The sequence below is a fragment of the Prionailurus bengalensis genome, chromosome E1, assembly GCF_016509475.1.
Source record: "Prionailurus bengalensis isolate Pbe53 chromosome E1, Fcat_Pben_1.1_paternal_pri, whole genome shotgun sequence".
Classification (NCBI taxonomy): domain Eukaryota; kingdom Metazoa; phylum Chordata; class Mammalia; order Carnivora; family Felidae; genus Prionailurus; species Prionailurus bengalensis.
In genome coordinates this window covers 45,512,678-45,533,307 of record NC_057347.1, presented here as the reverse complement: position 1 = coordinate 45,533,307, position 20,630 = coordinate 45,512,678, and the positions used below count along the sequence as shown (strand labels likewise).

General features: G+C 40.8%; 1 protein-coding gene across 7 annotated transcripts in view; it reads right to left on the bottom strand.

The window, feature by feature from the left end:
- TANC2 (tetratricopeptide repeat, ankyrin repeat and coiled-coil containing 2) overlaps positions 1–20,630 on the bottom strand; it is a 384,022-nt gene that overhangs the window by 51,626 nt on the left and 311,766 nt on the right. For all 7 annotated transcript variants that reach the window (XM_043584928.1, XM_043584929.1, XM_043584930.1 and 4 more), the window contains 2 exons: positions 18,753–19,360; positions 3,034–3,142 (listed from right to left, as the gene is read on the bottom strand). In XM_043584928.1, the coding sequence (XP_043440863.1) occupies positions 3,034–3,142; positions 18,753–19,360 (717 nt within the window). The remainder of the gene's footprint in view (positions 1–3,033; positions 3,143–18,752; positions 19,361–20,630) is intronic.

The window sequence follows — 20,630 nt, the reverse complement described above, 5'->3', positions numbered from 1 at the left end:
TATAAAAGAATTGTAAGTGCTCAACATCAGTGGTCATTAGGGAAACACAAATTAAAACTACAGTGAGATAACACTTCACTAAAATGGCTACAATAAAGAAGACAGACAATACCTAACAAGTACTGGCACGGGCTTGAAAAAATTGGAATCCTCATACATTGTTGGTGGGAATGTAAAATGGTGCAGCCACTTTGGAAAACCGACTGGCAATTCCTCAAAACATTAAACAAAGAGTTACTGTATGTCCTAGCAATTCCATTCCTAGGTATATATTGAAGAGAAGTGAAGACACGTTCATGTAAAAACGTGGACACTAATACTGCAAATGTACTAAATGTCATTGAGTTATTACTTTAAAATGGTTAATTTTATTTAAGAAAAATCAAAAAAGGGGAAAATCTATAAGCTGATGTTCATAGCAACATTATTCACAACAGCCAAAAAGTAGACACAACTCAAGTGTCCAACTGGTGAATGGATGAATACAATGTGGTATATCTACAAAACAGAGTATTTGGCAATCAAAAGGAATCACGTGCTGATACATGCTACAACATGGATGAACCTTCAAAACATGCTAAATGAAAGTAGCCTGACACAGAACACCACATACTGTATGATTCCATTTATATAAAATGTCCAGAAAAGTCAAATCTATAGAGAGAAAGTAGACTGATGGCTGCCAGGAAGTATGGGGAGTACCTTCAAGTGGGCATGAGGTTTATTTTTAGGGTGATGGAAACGTACTAATGGTGGTGACAGCCACACAACTCTGTAAATACGCTAAAAGTCACTCATTTGTACACTTAAATCGGTTACTTTTACAGTATATGAATTATACCTCAATAAAGCTGTTAAAAACAAAAAGAATGAAAAGGGCTTCCTTGCCAGCCAAATATCGAGAATTACAGACCTACAACCTCATATTTTTAAGGTAGTTAATGACATTATATGTAATTTTTCATGAACAAAGATAAAACAAAGGGAATTTAAAATATATTGGAAAGAAATATAAATCGGACTATATGTTCTACTGGTTATAACCATAGAGTCTGTATTTGACTTTTCATGACCCTCAACTGACGGGGACTGAAAAATCTAGGCGTCTGGGAGAAGCTAAAGTGTATCAACAGGGAGCTGGGGTGCCTGGGTGGCTTAATCGGTTCAGGGTCTGACTTCAGCTCAGGTCATGATCTCGCGGTCCGTGGTTTCGAGCCCCACGTCGGGCTCTGTGCTGACAGCTCAGAGCCTGGAGCCTGTTTCAGATTCTGTGTCTCCCTCTTTCTCTGACCCTCCCCTGTTCATGCTCTATCTCTGTCTCAAAAATAAATAAATGTTAAAAAAAATAAAAAAAAAAAACAGGGAGCACTGTGCATTTAAAGGACCCTGAAAAGTGCGCCATCAGGAAAGCCATAGTGCGAGTCTACATTCTTCAGCCCACGGTCATGTCATCACCATATGGTGCACACCCGAGTATTTATGGCCTGAATCACACATGGAGCCAGTCTTATCTCAGGCAACCATGTTGTCTGCAGCAACGTAAGATAAAACTGTGTCAATGATAGGAGTGCAGGGTTTAAATGTAGGTTTCCATGTATTGGATATAATCATACTAGGTCAAAGACACTTCGTACCATTTATCTGTTAATGTGGTGTTTATTTTATACAGAAAAGACAGGAATCAACTTCTCTGCATCTGATCTGAAGCAGATGGTGACGCTAAATGCTAAAGTGTTTAAAGGGGGTAATGCTGAATACTTAATGTTACTTTCCTATCTAACTGAAGGATAATGATCTCAGAGTTTGCAAAAGGAGCAGACCCTTTCTGGTCCACTTGAAGTTGGAATGAGACACCTTGCTTGTTATTTTAGTCTCACTCTGCTCCCGCTAAGTAAGGTCACTGGGTACAGTCATTTTTGGTACAGTGATTTGTTAGATACGACAATTGTGATTCAAATAAAGGACTTGTCACTGTGGGTTTCACTTCTATATGTCTGATGAACAGGCTTCTCTGGCTGTGCGCTTATATACTGGGAAGAATTTGCTAGGCTCTTGGAGTTGCCCTTAATGCCATTTTCTCTCTGAAGAGCACTGTTTTATCTTTAATAGTATCCCTTGGGGGAAGTCCAACACAGAGAACTATTTAAGATACTAGTATTTCTCAATCCTGAGGCAGGAAGAGCACTCTAAAGAGACTGTGGGGATTGGAGGTAGCAGATGCAATGGCAAACTGTGGGCTAGAAACACCAGGAGAGCAAATTTCTTTCTTGACTTTTGTACTTTATCCCACAACTGTTACTTAGACTATAAGTTCCTTGAAACTAGGGACTAGTATCTTTTTCGCTTTTGTATCCCTAGGACCTAGGACAATGCCCAGGTAAGTGCTGAGGAAACACCCGAACACACGCATACACAAACGGACAAATTCTGTGCCCTCTTCTGGGTCCTCCATTCCAGCCTTGTGGATGTTGAGAGAGGGAAGCAGATGCTATAGAGTTCTTAAATGTTGTGAAACTACTGAGGGAACAACTGGGATTGTAATTTGAATGGCGAACAGAGGAGGTAGCCCAAAGAAAGGTTAATGCTGGCTCCAGATAAACATTTTGAAAATCATAGCACCAAGAATATGAAAAAAATCTTCATAAAACAATTACAAGAAAACTGAAAGAATAACTGCTCTCAGCGATTTTTTCTTTCTTTTTTTTTTTTTAAGGCATTGTGAAAATCTGCAACTGATTGCTATAGGACATGGTAGGTCATATATAGAGTACACATATGTATGTGTATATGGCTCTTACCTAAATGATTATACATGTACATGTCCCAAAAAGCCTAGCAATCGGCTAAACTGGGAGAAGACAAATGTCATTCTCTTCCCAAAGGTCTATGGAGGAACAGGCCATAAATTTTAGGAGATGGAACAGCTCTACAACAAGCAGGGAGTATAAGAAAATGACAGTAGCTTCACACACACAGTGTTAAGGAAAGCCTGCTGGTGATGGAAAGAGAAAATTCTTCAACTTTTGTAATTACCTTAAAAATGTGTGCTTTGAGGATGTGATGTCCCAGCTCTATAGTCTGCTGTCGGTTTAGTTTTCCTTCTTGGCGGGAAAACCAGAAAGCAAGTAATGTGTGACCACTCCTGCAAAGAAAAAGAGACTCATTTTAGAATTTTAATGCTCCAGTTCTGTGTTGGTGGGGGTCTGTTCAGGTCTAGCCATACCTCCAGGGAAACTCTGTCTCATTCCACCAGTTTCTTAGGGAACAGCACCTGATGCTGGGCAAATAATGGCTATTGAAAGGTTCCTCGCTTTTACCAGTCCTTTACCCAGATCACATGTGTGAATACCACAAAATGTCATTTCTAGTTGGCTTGCACCCATCCCACACACAGATGGCATTAAAAGATTCATTTTTATTTTCTGTCTCTGTGAACTCCTCTTATTTTACCCGTGCTTTAAAATGTCAGTGCTCCTCAGGATCTCCTTTCCGGTCCTAGTCTGTCCTCTCTCCATTAGCTCATCCATCCTGAGAGCCTTCACCACCACCTGTATCTTTTTCTCAATCTAGATTTCCCAGACTTATTCCAATCAATATACATCCAACTGTCTACTGGATTTCTCCACCTGGAGGTCCCACAGTATCTTAAGCTCAACATGTCCCCAATGGATTAACAACCTCTTGTCCAAGTGAAGTTGTCTTTGATCCGCCTCTACCTTTCCCCCAGCCGAGAAAGGGCAGTACTTTCTTTTTGGTACAAGCCTTATAGACTGTATATCTCTCTAGTACAGTATCTAGCACAGTATTTCTTGCTCTCTCCTCTACTTGACTGTAGGTTTCCTAACAGCATCCATTCTCCCCATCACCTTGCTAATGGGTCCCTAATCTCTTAAGAGAAAACCCTCTTTTCTGCCTCTGCATGTTGTCTTATCAGCCCATGATACCAGAACTTCCATGGCTCTCTTGCAATCATGTGGGCATCTGGTCAGAGGACAAAGATAACAGAAGGGCTAAGCTGAGAGAATTACAGAAAAATAGAGCATAAGCCCTGACTGTATGACAATCAGAAGCTGCCTAAAGCTTGGACTTGTTATATGAAGTAATACATTTATTTGTTCAATCCATTTGAGTTGGAATTTTCTATTTCTTCTAGCTCAAAGCATCCTAATGATATATTCCTTTAAGTGTCAATGTATGTGTGTATACGTGTGTGTGTGCGTGTATTCATATTTATATTTATGACTGAAATTCTGAGTTATTTATATTCGCTGGAGTGCCTAACACAGTGTATTGCATGTACAAAATTTTCATTTTTTTTTTAACATTTATTTATTTTTGAGACAGAGAGAGACAGAGCAACGGGGGAGGGGCAGAGAGAGAGGGAGACACAGAATCAGAAGCAGGCTCCAGGCTCTGAGCCATCAGCCCAGAGCCCGACGCGGGGCTCAAACTCACGGACCGCGAGATCGCGACCTGAGCCGAAGTCGGACGCTCAACCGACTGAGCCACCCAGGCGCCCCCCAAATTTTCACTCTTATGTGGATCCTGAGAAACTTAACAGAAGACCGTGGGGGAGGGGAAGGAAAAAAAAAAGTTAGAGGGGGAGAGAGCCAAACCATAGGAGACTCTTAAAAACTGAGAACAAACTGACGGTTGGTGGGGGGTAGGAGGGAGGGGAGGGTGGGTGATGGGCATTGAGGAAGGTACCTGTTGGGATGAGCACTGGGTGTTGTATGGAAACCAATTTGACAATAAATTTCATATTAAAAAAAATTCTCAATACAATTTTTTGGAAGCAAAGCACATCTTTGGGATGTGCCTTCTTGCCACATTTGCTCTGGCCTGTGGGAGCCGTGGACACTTAGAACTGTCTCTCTTCACCCCCACCAGGTTAGTGGTTAGTAGAATTCTTTATGCCACTGGTAACAAAACTCTTCTATTCCTTTCACTTGGAGTATCATAGAAGAGGGAAATTAAATCATTATCTCAGCTTCAAGCCTAATAAATTAACCAAAAAGAAGGAAACAGCAAGTAAATTTTCATTGATGATGCTTCCCTGAAAAGTGGCCCAAATATCTACTGGATGGTTTTCTCTTGTGTTGAACGTTGGCTACTCTGCCAGGTTTAACATCTGGAGAGACCTCATACTAAGTCTGAAAAACAAATGCATTTTTAATTTCTTCTTTGATTTTTTTTAAGCTTCAGTAAAGAATCTCAATAATAGGGTATGGGCTAACTCCCATCTTACAGAGGAATCATTATTGAGAGATTTCATTCCAAAAAGACTTTAAAAAGAACTTTTACCATGTTCTAACCTTGAGCTTCACGAATTTCTGAATTCTAGTGGATACCGTGCCAACTTACTTCACTGGATAAGATTAACCATAACAGACAGGAAGTTATTTAATTAAAAGAGTGTCTCAGAGAAGTGTAGCCTGCATGGAATCATCAGTATCATCTGAAGGTATGAGCTCATATTGTTTCACATTCACAAAACCTGGAAATTGCTACTGAACTTTTATTTATCCTTAGAAAGCCCAATTTAGTTGGTAGGCTATTTTAACAGGGTACAGGTTAAGTGAGAATGACATGAAACATTTATAAAGAGCCCTATCTCAAGTTCTCAAAACCCTATCCAGTTATTAACATTGAAATTATTGCAGCCTCTCTGGTGTAAGAATTATTACTTTGACTCATCCGTAGACTCCTCTACATAGTACTAGGACCCTTGAATACAGGCCTCTGACCTACTCCCGATGCTTCAGGCCATTAATGAGAAACCATGCCCATCAGGGGTAAGATTAAAAAAAAAAACCTCACATCTGAGAAGGAAACGGATTAGACACAGAATCGACATTGCCCTCGTGCTTTAATTTTACTACCATAACTGAGAAGTCCTGGTAAGATGTTTGCATTAGTATGCATTTCAGCTAGCTAGAGATGACAATGCTTCCTTTTGCTGTTATTGATCTGGCATCGAGGAGAACCAGCAAGCAATACAGGTCAAGGAAAGGATGAAGGTGACAACGGTAATTCGTTTCTTTTTTGACACAAGCATATCACATTATTCACAAAAATGGTTCTGAACAGTTCGCTGGACACAGAGTTTATATGTTCAGGACACGAAGGATAATAGTAATTTATATTATATGCTGGCATTTCCATTTATCCCTTACTGTTCTGATAAGGTGTGGTGCCACTGGCTAACCTACCGTCTGAATGTGTTACACTACATATGTCTGTGTTTATTTCTATTTTTCTAATTATTTGTTCACTCTCAAACCTTACTCCTTTTGACTCCTAGCCTCACCATTCTCTAAGATCACCAGCGGCCTCTTCATTGGTTGCCTTTTAGCCTTTGAGTTTTGTCTTTTTCTTTTTTTCCCCTCCAGCATCAGGCCCTATTAACTACCTCCCCTGGAACTCTCTTCTGACATCTGTGACACCACCCTGACACTTCAGCTCCCATTTCCTTCCATGATGTAACTTCTCTGCTTTATTTTCCATTTCCTCTCATATCATAGGTCTCCTGGCTCCAGCTCTCACTGCAGTGAGATCTCCAGCACAGACATACTGTTTTGCTTCTCTAACTGCCTGCTGGATCCTTCTACCTTCAAATGATAATTCAAATGACCTGTCATATGACATTATTTGGAGTTGAAGCTTTCCCTCAAATCCAAATCCCTTTAAGATTTATTTTTTAGTATACTGCCAATCACTCAGACATAAAATCTAGCAGGTGTTTTCTCCTCTCTTTATACTTTCTCTCTTGGACAATTGCAAGAGCCTCATTCTTCCCACTGCCTGCTCCTTGGCCCATGCCAATAATCTTACAGTGCAGAAACCTGGTAAAAATGCTGCACAAAATTCTTCAGTGGATTTATACTTCCTCCTAGACAGAATCTAAACTCCTCAGCATGGTATTCAAAGGCTCTCCATAACTTGTCCCACATCTATTTCTCTGTTTTTACCTCCTTACCTGGTGCCTCTAATTTCAGACAGAGTAAATTATTTTAGGGTTTCAAATGTACTTTCCCTCCGCCTGGAATTCCCTTCCCTGTTTAGTTCATCAGGCCAACTATTTCTCCTTCCTGAAGTCTCAGTTCACAGCATCTCCTCTGTGAAGTCTTCCCTGGTCCCACCAGATACCCCAGGGGCTCTTCCCTTAGAGTCTTGTTGGTATACACCTCCATCACACCTGCTGCAGCACGCTGTCTGCATGCCAGTCTTCCTGCGAGACTGTATGGAGGCTGGAAGCCGTGTTGTCTCCAATATGTACTCTTAGGTAATAGGAACACATATTTAAAGAAGATTGAATTCGTAATACTGTGAAGTTGCACACTACCTTGTGGTTTTAAAAATACTTTAACGCTTTCTTAGATTCTCACAAACACTTAGGACTAAATATTACTCCTAATATTATGGTGGAAGACTGAGACTTGGCAAGACTGAAGGACAGCTCCCAGCTCACAATGCTGGGATATAAAAGAGCTGGGATGAGAACCCAGGGTTTTCTGAAACCTAGTTCTGTTAGCACACTGACGAGATTAGCAACTTGGTTTTCATTCGTGTGAAAAACGGGCATATTTGTGTGAAGAAGTCAACCAATGTAAAGAGCAATGTATTCATTTGTACGGTATAAACTCTGAATCCTTAACATAATTAAAATCAACAATTAATTTTGACATTTTTTGATTGGCATTTTGGGAGAGACTAGCTACGAAATAGAGGGAGCTCTCATCAGTGTGACTTGATTTTATGCACGACTGAACACAACTGCGTTTTCCCTCTACAATTAAAGATGATGCTAATCAAAGTCAACTTTATGTGGGTTCAAATGTGGTGATAAAGACCAAATGGAGGGGGGGCAGTGGTGAAGGCAGTAGAATGATTTCCACATAGCTTATATAACAAGGTCACCTTGTGATTCAAAGTTCCATTGCAGATTTCCCTGTCTGAATTCACAGTGCTGCCTCTTCATCTGTGAAACAAAATTAAAATAGACCTATGTTCAAATCCTAGTTCTGCCACTTGGAAAAGCTTTGCAACCTTGGAAAAACTACATAACCTCTCTGTAAGAAGGGAACGGTGTTAACTACCTCTCAGGACTGTGGTAAGAATTAAGTGAGCTATATTAAGTGAAATGTGTTCTATATTTCTTTTACATTCTCGATAAGTAGCACAGTGCCACACTAAAGGAATGAATATTAACCACACATGACTTTAAACATATTGGAAGATGACTGTGCTCAAACAGAGCTTTCATCTTTAATGTGTGCAGCAGGGTGAAATGTGAGACCTTATCCTTAACCTCAATCCTTACCCCTCCATGCCTTGACCTCAATAGCTTCACAGCCAAAAGATAAATCCACAGATCAGGGAACAATCAGTGGGTATGGGTGCCATACACTGTTAGTCAATGCAGGAAAACTTGGTAGTATAATTTTAGGCAGAGTGGGGGGATAAGGACAGAGCTAAATAGTTCCTAAGAAAGAAAGTAAAAGTTAAGCTAACAGGATGAATAGAAGTTTCTCATGTAGACCAGAGGTTTTTCAGGAGGATGTTAAACCATATATTCACGATGGATTTGCTTTTAGGTATTTTAGCGGAGAACCAATCACAGGTAAGAGTTGAAGATTCTTCCCCCAGCACTGTTGCCTCTCCTCTATCCTGGATGTTTATGTTCGGACAAAGGTACAGAAGGTAGTATCCAGAATAGCAGAGGGTAGATCCTACCTCTATTCCCCTTTGCAGGCATCAGCAGCCCCTTGATATAGGTAATTGGAGACAAGTGATGCCAACCCTTGGACAGTGGCAGATTACAAGGCAGTGAGGTGCTACTCTTACATGATAACCCTGCTTCCTTATGCCTCAAGACTTCAGAGCTATGGGGTCCTTTAGAGAAAAAACCCTTTCTAAAGCAAGAATCACTCTCCCTTCCTTTGGCCCATTTAACAGTTTGGAAATTGAAGAGCAGTTGTTTTACACAAAATACACAATGGCTCTATGTTTGTTTTTCTAACAGATTTTCACTTAGCACCCCAGGGAGATAGTAGCTAGACTTAAAGGTTCTATTTGTAGTAGGGGAACATGCTAACAAATGGGCTCAAATATTTCCAGCATGGATGTTTTCTCCATTGTTCTAGTCATAGGCACTGATGTGTAGTCACATAGATTTCATTAGCTCTTATGAGGAAAGTCGATATACAACATGCTAGTGTTTCAGAGAAACATCACTTAGGTAGGTGTTTTGATACTCTTCTGTGCAGTGCTCACATGTGATAAAGCAGTAGAGTTACAGCCCGCTGGCCAGGCATTGCCTACAATCTGAAGCCAGCTTATCTATCTTACAATTTGGGCGGAAATACTGTGTGCTACTGTGGAATGTGCGTATGGTATAGAGGTGGATGTGGGGAATTATTTAAGGAGACCTAGTGAGATTGGAATTATGGGACAGAGGGGGACAGCTGCCGACGAAAGATCTGTGCTCTCTTCCACCGCCAGCAGCCGTTGCTGGGAGGCAGCTACTCTGCCAGGAGCCTCATGTTCACATTCAAGTGCGGTTGCAGAGTTCTGGCTGATGGAATGCAGGCAGAAATTATATTCATCACTTTAGACCTGGCCCAGAAAACTTTTCTCCTTTGACTTCCATCATCTTACTTTCTCTTGTTGCTTCTTCTAACTCTACTATTCCCCTTATAAATTATTATTATTTGGCTCATCATTTTCTCCTAGCATTTATTTTCTTCTTCTTTTTTTAATGTTTATTTATTTTTGAGAGAGAGACAGACAGAGTATGAGCAGGGGAAGGGCAGAGAGAGAGGGAGACACAGAATCTGAAACAGGTTCCAGGCTCTGAGCTGTCAGCACAAAGCCTGACGTGAGCCCACAAACCACGAGATCATGATGTGCGCTGAAGTTGGACGCTTAACCAACTGAGCCACCCAGGCGCCCCTCTCCTAGCATTTAAATGAAACTATTCTCTTCTCATGCTTCTAAACTTCCTGCTTTATACTCTTAACTTGGGTGATCTTGTTTAGCCCTTCAGCTGCTATTGTCTACTTATCTGCTGATAATCCATCACTCTGTGCTTTAAATGTTCTCTTTCCCTATTTTCCAAAGTCACATTCCTAAACATTCCTGTGCACCTTCCTTGGAGGTAATTCATTATCAACATGTCCAAAACAGGACTCACCTTCTCCCCATAAGCCTATTATTCTTCCTCCCATCTTTGCTTGTACTAGAAGCCCTCCTCCGTCAGAATGGTCTATGTTGGTCAGTAGCTTCACTCCTTTCCATTATTCAAGATAAGTTTTGGGAGTCATTTGTGAGCCCTCCACCCTCACCGTCTACACACAAAAAAAGACCAACTGCTTTTTAAGTATCTCCAAAATGTCTCTCTCACATACACCTTGCTCTCTATTCTCACATTGTAGGTCTTGGCATTTCTCACCTACGCTATTGCTATAAACCTTACAACAAGTATCTCTACTTGTACTCTCTCCTCTTCTTCAACCCATCTTCCATATACCGCTTGTCAGGGCTATTTTTCACATCATCAGAGTTAAATGATCATTGTCTCCTCTTCCTTAAAAAGGTACAGAGACTAGGGGTGCCTGGGTGGCTTAGTCGGTTGAGCATCCCACTTCGGCTCAGGTCATGATCTCACTGCCCGTGAGTTCAAGCCCCACCTCGGGCTCTGTGCTGACAGCTTGGAGCCTGGAGACTGTTTCAGATTCTGTGTCTCCCTCTGTCTGCCCCTCCTCCACTCATGCTCTGTCTCTCTCTGTCAAAAATAAACATAAAAAAAAAAAGATACAGAGACTCCCTGTTATTTACAGAATAAACTGTGAAGTCTTAAACACAGTATTCAAAGCTTTTTTCCTAGTGACACTTGTAATCATTTTTTCTGACCATGTGTCTTACCTTCTAATCACATCTTCTCACAATTCCCCAAAGACTTTCCTATCTTTACACCTGCTTTTTCTCCTGCCATGACCTTTTCTTGCCTGTCTATAGTGCTCTCCCACTCCCATTCCAGTGCTTCATGGAATCAACTCATCCTTCAAGGCTCAACTTGAGCATCACCTCTTCTGCAAAGTATTTTCTCTTGGTCCGGATTCCTAGGGTACTCTGTAGTACGGCACAATTGTTGGTTGCTCATGACTTCCCTTTAGAAGGTAATGGCTTTAGTGCTGGGTGGGATCTCATTCACCTAAGTTTCTCGAGTGGCTGGCAGAGTCATTGGTGTAGAGTAGAAGTTCAACAAACGTTTCATGAAATGAACACATGCTAAGCGGATGGGCTCAAGGAAGAGGAGCACAAGGACTTCCAGATCTGCTTTCTAATTCACTCCCACTGTGGCCTTGAATTTGTGGGCATCTACATTGCCACTGTTTGACTGTGAAATGAGTAGAACCATGACTCAAATATTGAGAAGAGAATGACAATCCTCTTTTTCATCTCTCATCTTAAAAATGCTGCCCACAGCCACACTTTGGTGGATGTTGCCTTACAGTCTGCTTGTTGCTGTCAGTTCTCAGCAAATGACACCCACACATCTTTGCAAAAATTCTTTTTTCCACCTTTAGCTTATCAGCCGGTAACTGCTTTGGCATGTTCTTGTCATGCAACCTGAATACAAAATACATCTGTAGTCAGCCTGTCCTACTGTTTCATATTCAGTATGGAAATGAAATGAAAGGGCCTGATGAAAGTAAACCATAGGTAATGGACTGTAAAAGTCAAGTGTGCCCAAGATACGTCTTTGTAGAAATGGGTGGAGCGGCATTACTTCTTTTTAAACATGGAATCTGGATAGAAATTTCCTACCACTTTGTCCCCCAGTTTCCAACTGCCCTTCTGTTCTGTTAATGCATCACCGGCCTGAGGCAAATGGACACTTCTCCTCAACAATGAAGTCTTTAGGCAGTTGGCAGGGCTTCACGAGGCAGAAGAGCTATGACTCCATTGAACTGTCACAGTTTAAAACAGTAACAGCAGGCACTTCAGATTTATCATTTATCTCTTCCTCCCCCATGTTGCTCAGCTCTTTGTTTATACCCCTAGCATAGCACTCTGCCTTGATTTATAGCTAGTTATAAATGTGTCTATTAAAACCACTAACCTGTTAATTCCTGGTAGACGATCTATCTAACTTGTATTTGTATCCTCTGCAGTGCTTAACACGGAGCCTTGAAAATATTACTTTATAAGTGCTCACTGAATCCTTGCTGAAATGCATGGCTCCACTTACTCCTGACACACGGTGACAGAGTGAACAAAAGACACTGTCTGTTGAATTGCCAGAAGAGTTTCTCAAATATTTTTAGTTGCAAGCTTCAAATTAGTACCACTTATCATTCCTTTGTTTACTTATTAATTCGTTATCTGAAAAAACATCTACTGAGTGCTTACTGTGTGCCAGATACTTATTAAGCGTTAGGAAGACCAGGGTGAGTGTGACGGAAAAGGTTCCTGTCCTCATGAACTCACTCACATTCTAGAGGGCAAAATGGACAATATAAACAAGAATGCACATATAACAAATTAATAATAGATTGTGGTAACTGTTAGGAAAAAAGTATATAAGCTGCTATGATAAGGAAAACAAGGAGGGACTTACTTATATAAGGTGACAAGTGGAAGTCTCTCTGAGGAAATGGCATTTTAAGCTGCGATCTGAAGGAGGAGTGAGAGATGCTGCCATGTGACAAGCCAGGGAAAGTGAGCTCCAGATGGAGGGAACTGTTAAGTGCAAAGGCCCACAGGTGGGAGAGAGCTCAGCAAGTTCTAGGAATTAGCAGATGATCAGTTATGACCAGAGTATCATGAATAGCAGGGAGAATGAATGAGCTCAATTTAAAAAGGTAGGCAGAAGCTACTTTTGTTGTACAGGGCTTTGAAGAAGCCATGAAAGGATTTTCAGGAGGAGGTTACATGGTTGGATTTGTGCTTAAAAAAATTACTTTGGCTGCTGGTGGAGAATGGTTTGAAGGAGAGACCCATTAGGAGGCAAAAGCAGCTCAAATGAGACCCTAGGGTGTGGTCCATAGAGGTGGAAATAAGTGAGTGAATACTTACAAGTAACATTTGAATGGTAGAACCAACTGGGTAAGCTGATGGCTGCAGTCAATACATGCCCCACAGCTGGGGGTTCTTACAGTTGGGAGGATAGAAGGCTATTAGGGTTGATTTTACCAAATGTGGAGATCTCCTTTTGAAAGTCTCTAGAGACCGCTGAGGAAGTTACTGTGCTCACAAAAAAGAAAATGTGCTGTCTTATCCCCCTAAGCTGGCGATAACTCCCTCTGTTTGCCGTGCCACTAATCTTGGTTTGACAACCTGGGAAAGCCTGTGGGATTCCCATCTTTTCATTCAGCCATTATTGCTTTAGAGATTCATTAACAGGACAAATTAGCCTCTATTTCTGACGCTACTTTCAGGATCAAAACTGCCTTAATCACTTGCTCTGCTTCTCCCCAGTTTAGATTTTTAGGTAAGTTGTTTTAACCAGTATTTGCTATTCAGGGCATACCCACTTAAAAAAAAAAGTGTGTGTACTGACACACACACACTTTTCAACATATAAAGCAACATTACTATCTTGTACCAAAATCAAACAATATAGGGGAGCATAAGTCCTTCTGTGTTTTCTTTAGTTGACTCTTCTGCATGCCTGCCAACTCATAAAATAATGCTCTCTCTCCATCTTCTCATAAGCAGAACTATTTCTCTGTATATTTAATAACTTAGCAAACTTCACATGAGTTTTTATGGCAGTAAGAATGATTACTAGGTTTTTCCAAACTGATTTTTGGAAGTTTAGAAAAGGAAAAAAGTGTTATTGCTGTCCATCCTCAAAGGTACAAGAGTTTTAAAGATGGGAACAGTTTGCCTATTTGACTAATAGATGTGAGTCCCATGATTTATGCTGAGAGAAAAGAAATTTGTAAAGCTGAAGGACATTCATGCAATTGGCAAACTGGATATATTCCAAGATATACATTAGATTTCATCTAATTTCTCCCTTGCATTAAATCACAAAACCATGACCTTCAGTCACTAGAATACTTCAGATAGGAGTTCCACATTTAGTCTTGACGCCAATAGGGAGTTAGAAACTGGATTAGACAACACGGAAAAAAATTATTGGAAAATTAGGCAAATATCCAATAATATGTCCTTGAAATCTCTTCATGGAAACTACATTCAAACCATAACAGAAGAATTCAGAAGACTGAATTCCCCTTAGTGACAGAAAAGAATTAGAAGTGAAGCAGATGTAGACCCAGAACGGAGATTAGAGAGTTAATATTTCCAGGCAGGTAGATCACCTCCTGACAGTCAAGTGCTAGTAGATGTTTGGTACACCACCTTTTTCCTTGTTTGAACTCTTCCAAACCTCTCCTAAGGGCTGATTTATTCCCGGACCTTTTTTTTGTTTTTCCTTCCTTCCAATGATCCATCACTTTGCTGAATTCTTCCCTAATGCTTCTAGAAAGCACAGAGCCCATTCCCACTTTGAGGGGTTGTTGTGGGAGCCTGCAACGGCTATCAGTAGTAATCTAGAGTTTGTGTTTCAGTGATGGCAAGGTTGAATGTCATCCTGCCTGGAGGCTCATGTTTGGATTAAAACAAACAAATAAACAACATCACCATAACCATTTATGGTTATCTCAGGCCATGTATTCTATAAGAAGCCAGGCTGTGCAGGTCCTCCGCACAGAGTTAGTTTTCCTTTTTAGGGAGAATGCTTTCTTTTTTAACTTAGGCACATTGATTCTTCTCCGACACTCTGCTTTGTGGCACAGATTTTGGAGCATCAGGTCTCCAATGTGTAATTCATGGACTAACATGACCAAAATGATGAGGACAAATCTTAACAGACCACGTATTATAAGACATCAACTCTGGTCACAAAGAATTAAGTAAATACTCAACTATACCCACAAGGAATAGGTAGGATTTGTGCAGCCCTTCCCCTTTTTTACCCACCATAAAATTTATTTCTCTTAGTTTGAGGAAATCAGGTCAACCCAAATTAGGCTCCCAAATCATAACCTCATTAGGTTGTATCAGCTCAGTACTCAAAAAAGTTCACAAGCATCATGTGTTTTATTAAAAAAGTTAAAAATACCGAATCTTCTAATCTTGATATAAAAGTCTTACATATATATTCCTATATATATGTAAACATTGATCTGTGAGCTGTTCCTGTGGAATGGGAGGCTAGATACTGTGAAGATAGAGATGGTGAAGAAAGGAAACAAAAAAAGAAAGGGTGTTCATGCAGGGCTAGCCTAACGCTGTGCAGAAATGTTAAGCAGCACAAGGCCAGCAGCCCCCAACTGTTTACTCTCCCAGCCTCAAATTTCAACGATCAAAGTCATTAATAGGTTAGATAACAAAGACTGATGACTTCTTTTCTCAAACGCCTTACTTTAAATGCACAAGTTGCTTCAAATGGGTTTGCTATCTCCCTCTTATTAGAATAGCAGAGATCAGTTTATAAGATTAGTGAGTTAATCTGATATCTCAGTGCCCATGGGAATAAAATATAAAATGGATTAATTTCAGGATATGACAGTGATGAATAGTGGGAAATGGAAAGCTAGAATAAGGTGGTGAGGTCTGAGGTTTGTGAGGGCTTCAAGAGGCATATTTTCATACAGAATGCAAGTCTAAAATCTTAGAAGTTCTGATGTGATAAAAGATTTTTCACTCTGCTTACAGTTGGATACACACACACACCCATCCTGTTACCAAGTTGAGAAAGGACATCTATAACTCATCTTCCTGTGACAGTTGTATGTTTATGCAACACTAGGTTATTCCCTCTGGGATGTCAGTTATCTGCCCTGATCCTGGGACAACAGGCTGTCTGATACTTAAAATAAGGAAAACTCTATCTTGGCTGTAGCACTGACCTTTGGCTCTATTTCCTCTTTCCAGTACATCCTCAGATTACTGACTCTCTTCAACTTAGCAGAAGTACCTCTGTGGGTGGCCTGTTTCTGACGAGGATCAACTACTTTTTGGCTTCACAATACAATATTCTCATCTGTGTCTAATTCCCTAATAAGGTCGGCAAGTTCAGGGCGAACGAGTGAGTGTTGAAAACCCAGGAAAATGGACTAGGAAAAATAGAGATGTTCTGTGGCCTCTGAGAGTTCTCCCTACACTGAGACAGGCATGTCGGCACTGGCTTATGTAATGTGATTTCAGAGGCACAGAGTTGGTCTCTCTGGTCTACTGAAATACATGAGATGCTCTACAGAGAAACTAGGGAGAAACTGGAGAGCAGAGGGGGAATGTACGGGAAGTAGAGGCTGAAGGCCACAAAGACAAACCCTGCTTTGAAAGAGTCCTGTTAATCAGACTTGCCTGAAACGGAAAGCAATTACAGTCAGTTTCTTTGAAAGGCCAGCTTGGGCTTTGCCAATAGCATTAAATTCTTAGTGAATTTCCATCTCATTGACCCAGGGGGCCTCAAGCTCTAAGATCAATACTTTAGTAACAAAGCTGGTGCCAGACAGTGCTGGGTAGAAGGCTGAATTCCAACTGAAATGAAATGTAAGGAAGCTTTTTTGATAACTCCTGGTCCTACTATTTTACTCTTTCTGCCATTAAGTGATATATGATGATCCCTCAGCAGCTCTGAGTGTTATTTCATCACCAGGGAACAGACTACATAGCGTCTGAAGTTAGAAGTGTTTGCTTGTCCCAGTGTATCAGCTGGTTGCCAAAATGCTTCTAGTTAATAAATCATGTTGAGAAGGTAATCCTGGAAAGTCATGATATGGCAGCAACAAACCATATTTTCTCCTTTGGGAGCCCCTAAGGGTTTCACCTGTTGTAAGGATACGGTTGATTCAGTAGAAACCTGGCTGCCTTGGACCTCAGCTTTCAATTCTTTGAGATGTTCCAAGAAGAGAGGGAGCAGATCAACTAGCAAAGTTCTCTGGAAACTGGTTTCAAAGTCTTCATTAGGCAATTCTAGATTGGTTTCTTTTTCTTAAATATGTGGTTGCCAACTCTGTGTATTAAGCGTCATGGCAGTACTAGTGGGATTTATAATAAAACACTCTTGGGAATGCCATACAATTCATAGAAGAGACTCAGACTCAGTGGGGTTTTTTTTGTTTGTTTGTTTTATCTTTTTGCTTTTTTTTTGGTTTTTGTTTTTTTAAAAATCTTGTGCCCCTGAATGCTAACAGCAGAAGACTACTTACTGCTGCCTATCCAATCAGCCACAGGATTTAGTTGAGGGTCTATTACTGCAAAGAGATGGGAGGAAAAAGAACATTCCTTAAACACTTTCTTCATACTCTGTACTATTCTAGGTACTACATGACCTCACTTAATTCTCAACAACTTTAGGAATTATTATCTCTTTTACATAGATAAGAAAATTGTCTCAGAAACATAAAACTCTCTAAAGGTCACAGTCCCTAGAAGAAATTTATATGCAGGTAATGACTCAAAAATCCATGTTCTTTCCACTATAGCTTGTTTCTTTAAAAGATTCCCTCTCAGGAAAATACCACAAAATCTACTGCCTGGCTTAATATCTTCATCAGAATCTGGAACTAATTTTCTAATGAACTGGCATGAAGTAGGCCAAGCAGCATGCCCACAAGCACAGTTGTGTGTAGTCAGGCCGGGTGAAGAACATGCCAGGAGAGAAATAAAACCCCAGCATGGTCAGAGTTGAGTCTCTCTGGTGAGTCACGGACAGAGGCACAGGCAAATTTGGTCCCTCTTCTTTTTAGCCAGAATATACTCTGCATCTGCCAGCTATGTTATTGGTGTCTTCTTTGTTTCCAGGAAGTCAGGGATAGATCTGCTTTTGAAAACTTTATTAAAGGAATAAGTCTTTTAAAAAGGTTAGCGTGGAGGAGTAGAAAGCACTCCCCACTAGGATGCTAGAGATCTAGTTCTACCCAAGGGAATGGGAAACAGTTTCATACCTGGTCTGGTTTGTTGAGCTGAGAACGATTATTAAGTCAGGGTCAGGCTCATCAGGAAAGAGTGCTGGGGATGCGTGGATGCAGGGCAGGGGAGTGGTGGCACATACCATATATTTGCCATGCTTTTTCTAGTCCTTCCTCCTTTCCCCCCACCTATTAACTCGATGACCTCCAGCACTGATTCAGCATCTTAAGGCCTTTGCAGTAAAATGGGGACGGACAATGGCACCTTATTCATCTAAAGGTAGAGCAGCTGGACCAGCTGATCTCTTCAGGTCTGTTTCAGCTGTGAGGTTTAAGATTCCATTTTCCAGCACAAATCTTAGCATGGGCTGGGCTTTAATGGGGTTATTCACTGGTGGCTTTGACAATGGTATGGCTTTTAAAAGTGTAATCGTGATTTTAAAATGATTCTGCTCTAAGTCAAAGAGATGAACAATATACCAATTCTTTTCTTCATATCTGAAGAACACTAAGCAAGTGTGTTAAATGGCTAAATTAATTATAGCCTGGGTCCACTAGCACAGAGAAATTTACAAATATACAGGAATCTAGGGGAGCATTCTAAATATCTATGCAGATTTTGTGTCTTAAAAGTAACATTGTGAGGAAATAAATTAGTTAACCTCATTACAACCTGGTCTGGAGAAGAAACGGAGATGATGTTTCCTCTGTGTGAAATGTTCAATGAAGAACACTTCTCACTGCTTTCAATACCCATGCTCCATGCAATAAATACAAAATAGGCTCAGAATTGCTTATTACAGGTCTATGGCTTACCTGGGATCACAGAGAAATTTGGTTTTCTCTCCTTCTTCTCTCCAGATAAGCCATTCTCGAAAAGAAGGATGTACAAACATACGAGTCATGTCTCTGCGCTTGATTAGGAACATGGAGAGGTTCTCCATTCTCTGCTGAAAATCCTCCCATTCTAGGGTGCCTTCAATGCTACCAGCATTGATGGCCTGGAAGATATGTTCATCAGTCAGTGGGTGCAGGGAGGCCACTGCCACATTCAGGAGAGGCATCACCCGGTCAAAGGAAGACTGGGTTGGGAACTTCATATTGCACTGGAGTAAATAAACCTCAGAGAGTGAAACAGGAACTACTTTGTAGCTAGAGCTCTTTAACACTAGATAGCCTTTCTCTATGAGGTCAAATGTGAGTTTCAGGTATAGATAGGACCCTTGACTGAGGGTCTTGAGATGAGAACTGAGTTTGCCAAATGTAGTATTGTCCATTTTGCCATTAAGTGAAATGTTATTCTGGATCTCTGAGCTGCTGTGTATCCGGTGCAGGATGTAAGCCTGCAGGTCCTGGTCTATGGCTTCATTCTCTTCTAGTCGATCCAAAAAAATCCTATGGAAAGGCAGCAGCTTGGTAATTTCCTAAAACAGATGGAGAGAGAGAGAGAGACAGAAAGACCTTCAGTTTCCCCTAACTCTTGTGATCAATTGTGAGGTCCACAAATTTATTCTAAACTTCTGAGTGGCCAAAGAGGGAAATATGATTAAGTATTAGTATCCACAGATTAAAACAAATTAGTTGCACAGAAGCGACATAATTTTTCCTAATATTGAGACTTGAGATCATTTTTTATGGGTCTTCATAAAGGGTACTTTAGGAGTGATTCAATGGCCAATATTCTACATAACACTCCTAAAATAAATAGAAAATGGAGTGCCACATAACTCTTTTGCTTTAATTTTTCTCAGTGTAAACCACGGCATGATGTAAAGTACAATTCAGTAAGAGAAACGTCTAAGGACTCAGAGAACTCCATATAAACACGTACCTTTCTAACCTTCCTAATAAGATGACTACATATTAACGAAGGCTTTCTGGAGATACCTTACCCCAAAGGAATACTTCTAATAAGCTTGGTACCTTGGTGCTCTGCTTGGAAATTATACTGGGGAAAGGTTGTAGGGCTTTGTGGTGACTCATGTTCTGGGTTCCATCTTTTCTTATCTGTGTACAGACTTTGGTCCTGTAAGTATCCACTTTCTTGTTCTGCATCAATTTCTTCTCCTACACTGGGTCATACAGACAAATGACACCTCAATTCCTCCCTCCGGCTACTGTCCTATATCTCTGTTCCCATTTTTAGCAAAACTTCACTGGAGAGTTTTCCCTACTTCCTAACTCTCATTCCTCCTTCCCATTCTGTCTTGCCAGCAGACCTCAACCACATCACTTCACTCAAATGGTTCTTGTCAAGGTTATATGTAATCTTCACCTTGCCAAACTCAATAACCATGTTTCAGGGCTCACCTTGCTCAGCCTCTCAGTAGTGTTTCACAGAGCTGGTCACGCCTTTTGAGTCACTTTCTGCAGCTTGCTTCCGTAGCATGTCCCCCTCATTTTCCTCTTAGCACACCGGCCACTCCTACCAGCCTTTCCTGGCTCCTCTTTCATTGCACCCAGGGCTTGGGTCTCCACTCCTTTCTCCTATTTAGCCACCCTCACTCCCTACAATAGTTCTTTGGTCCCATGGTTCTAAATATCATCTACTTGTGGGTGAGGCCTAACCTTGTGTTTCCGGCTTAGTCCTCTCCTCTGAGCTCTCATCGTATACCTATGTCTACTCAACATTTACACTTGGATGTTGTGTAGACAAACCTAATGTGACCAAATCAGAACTAGTGCATTTCCCCC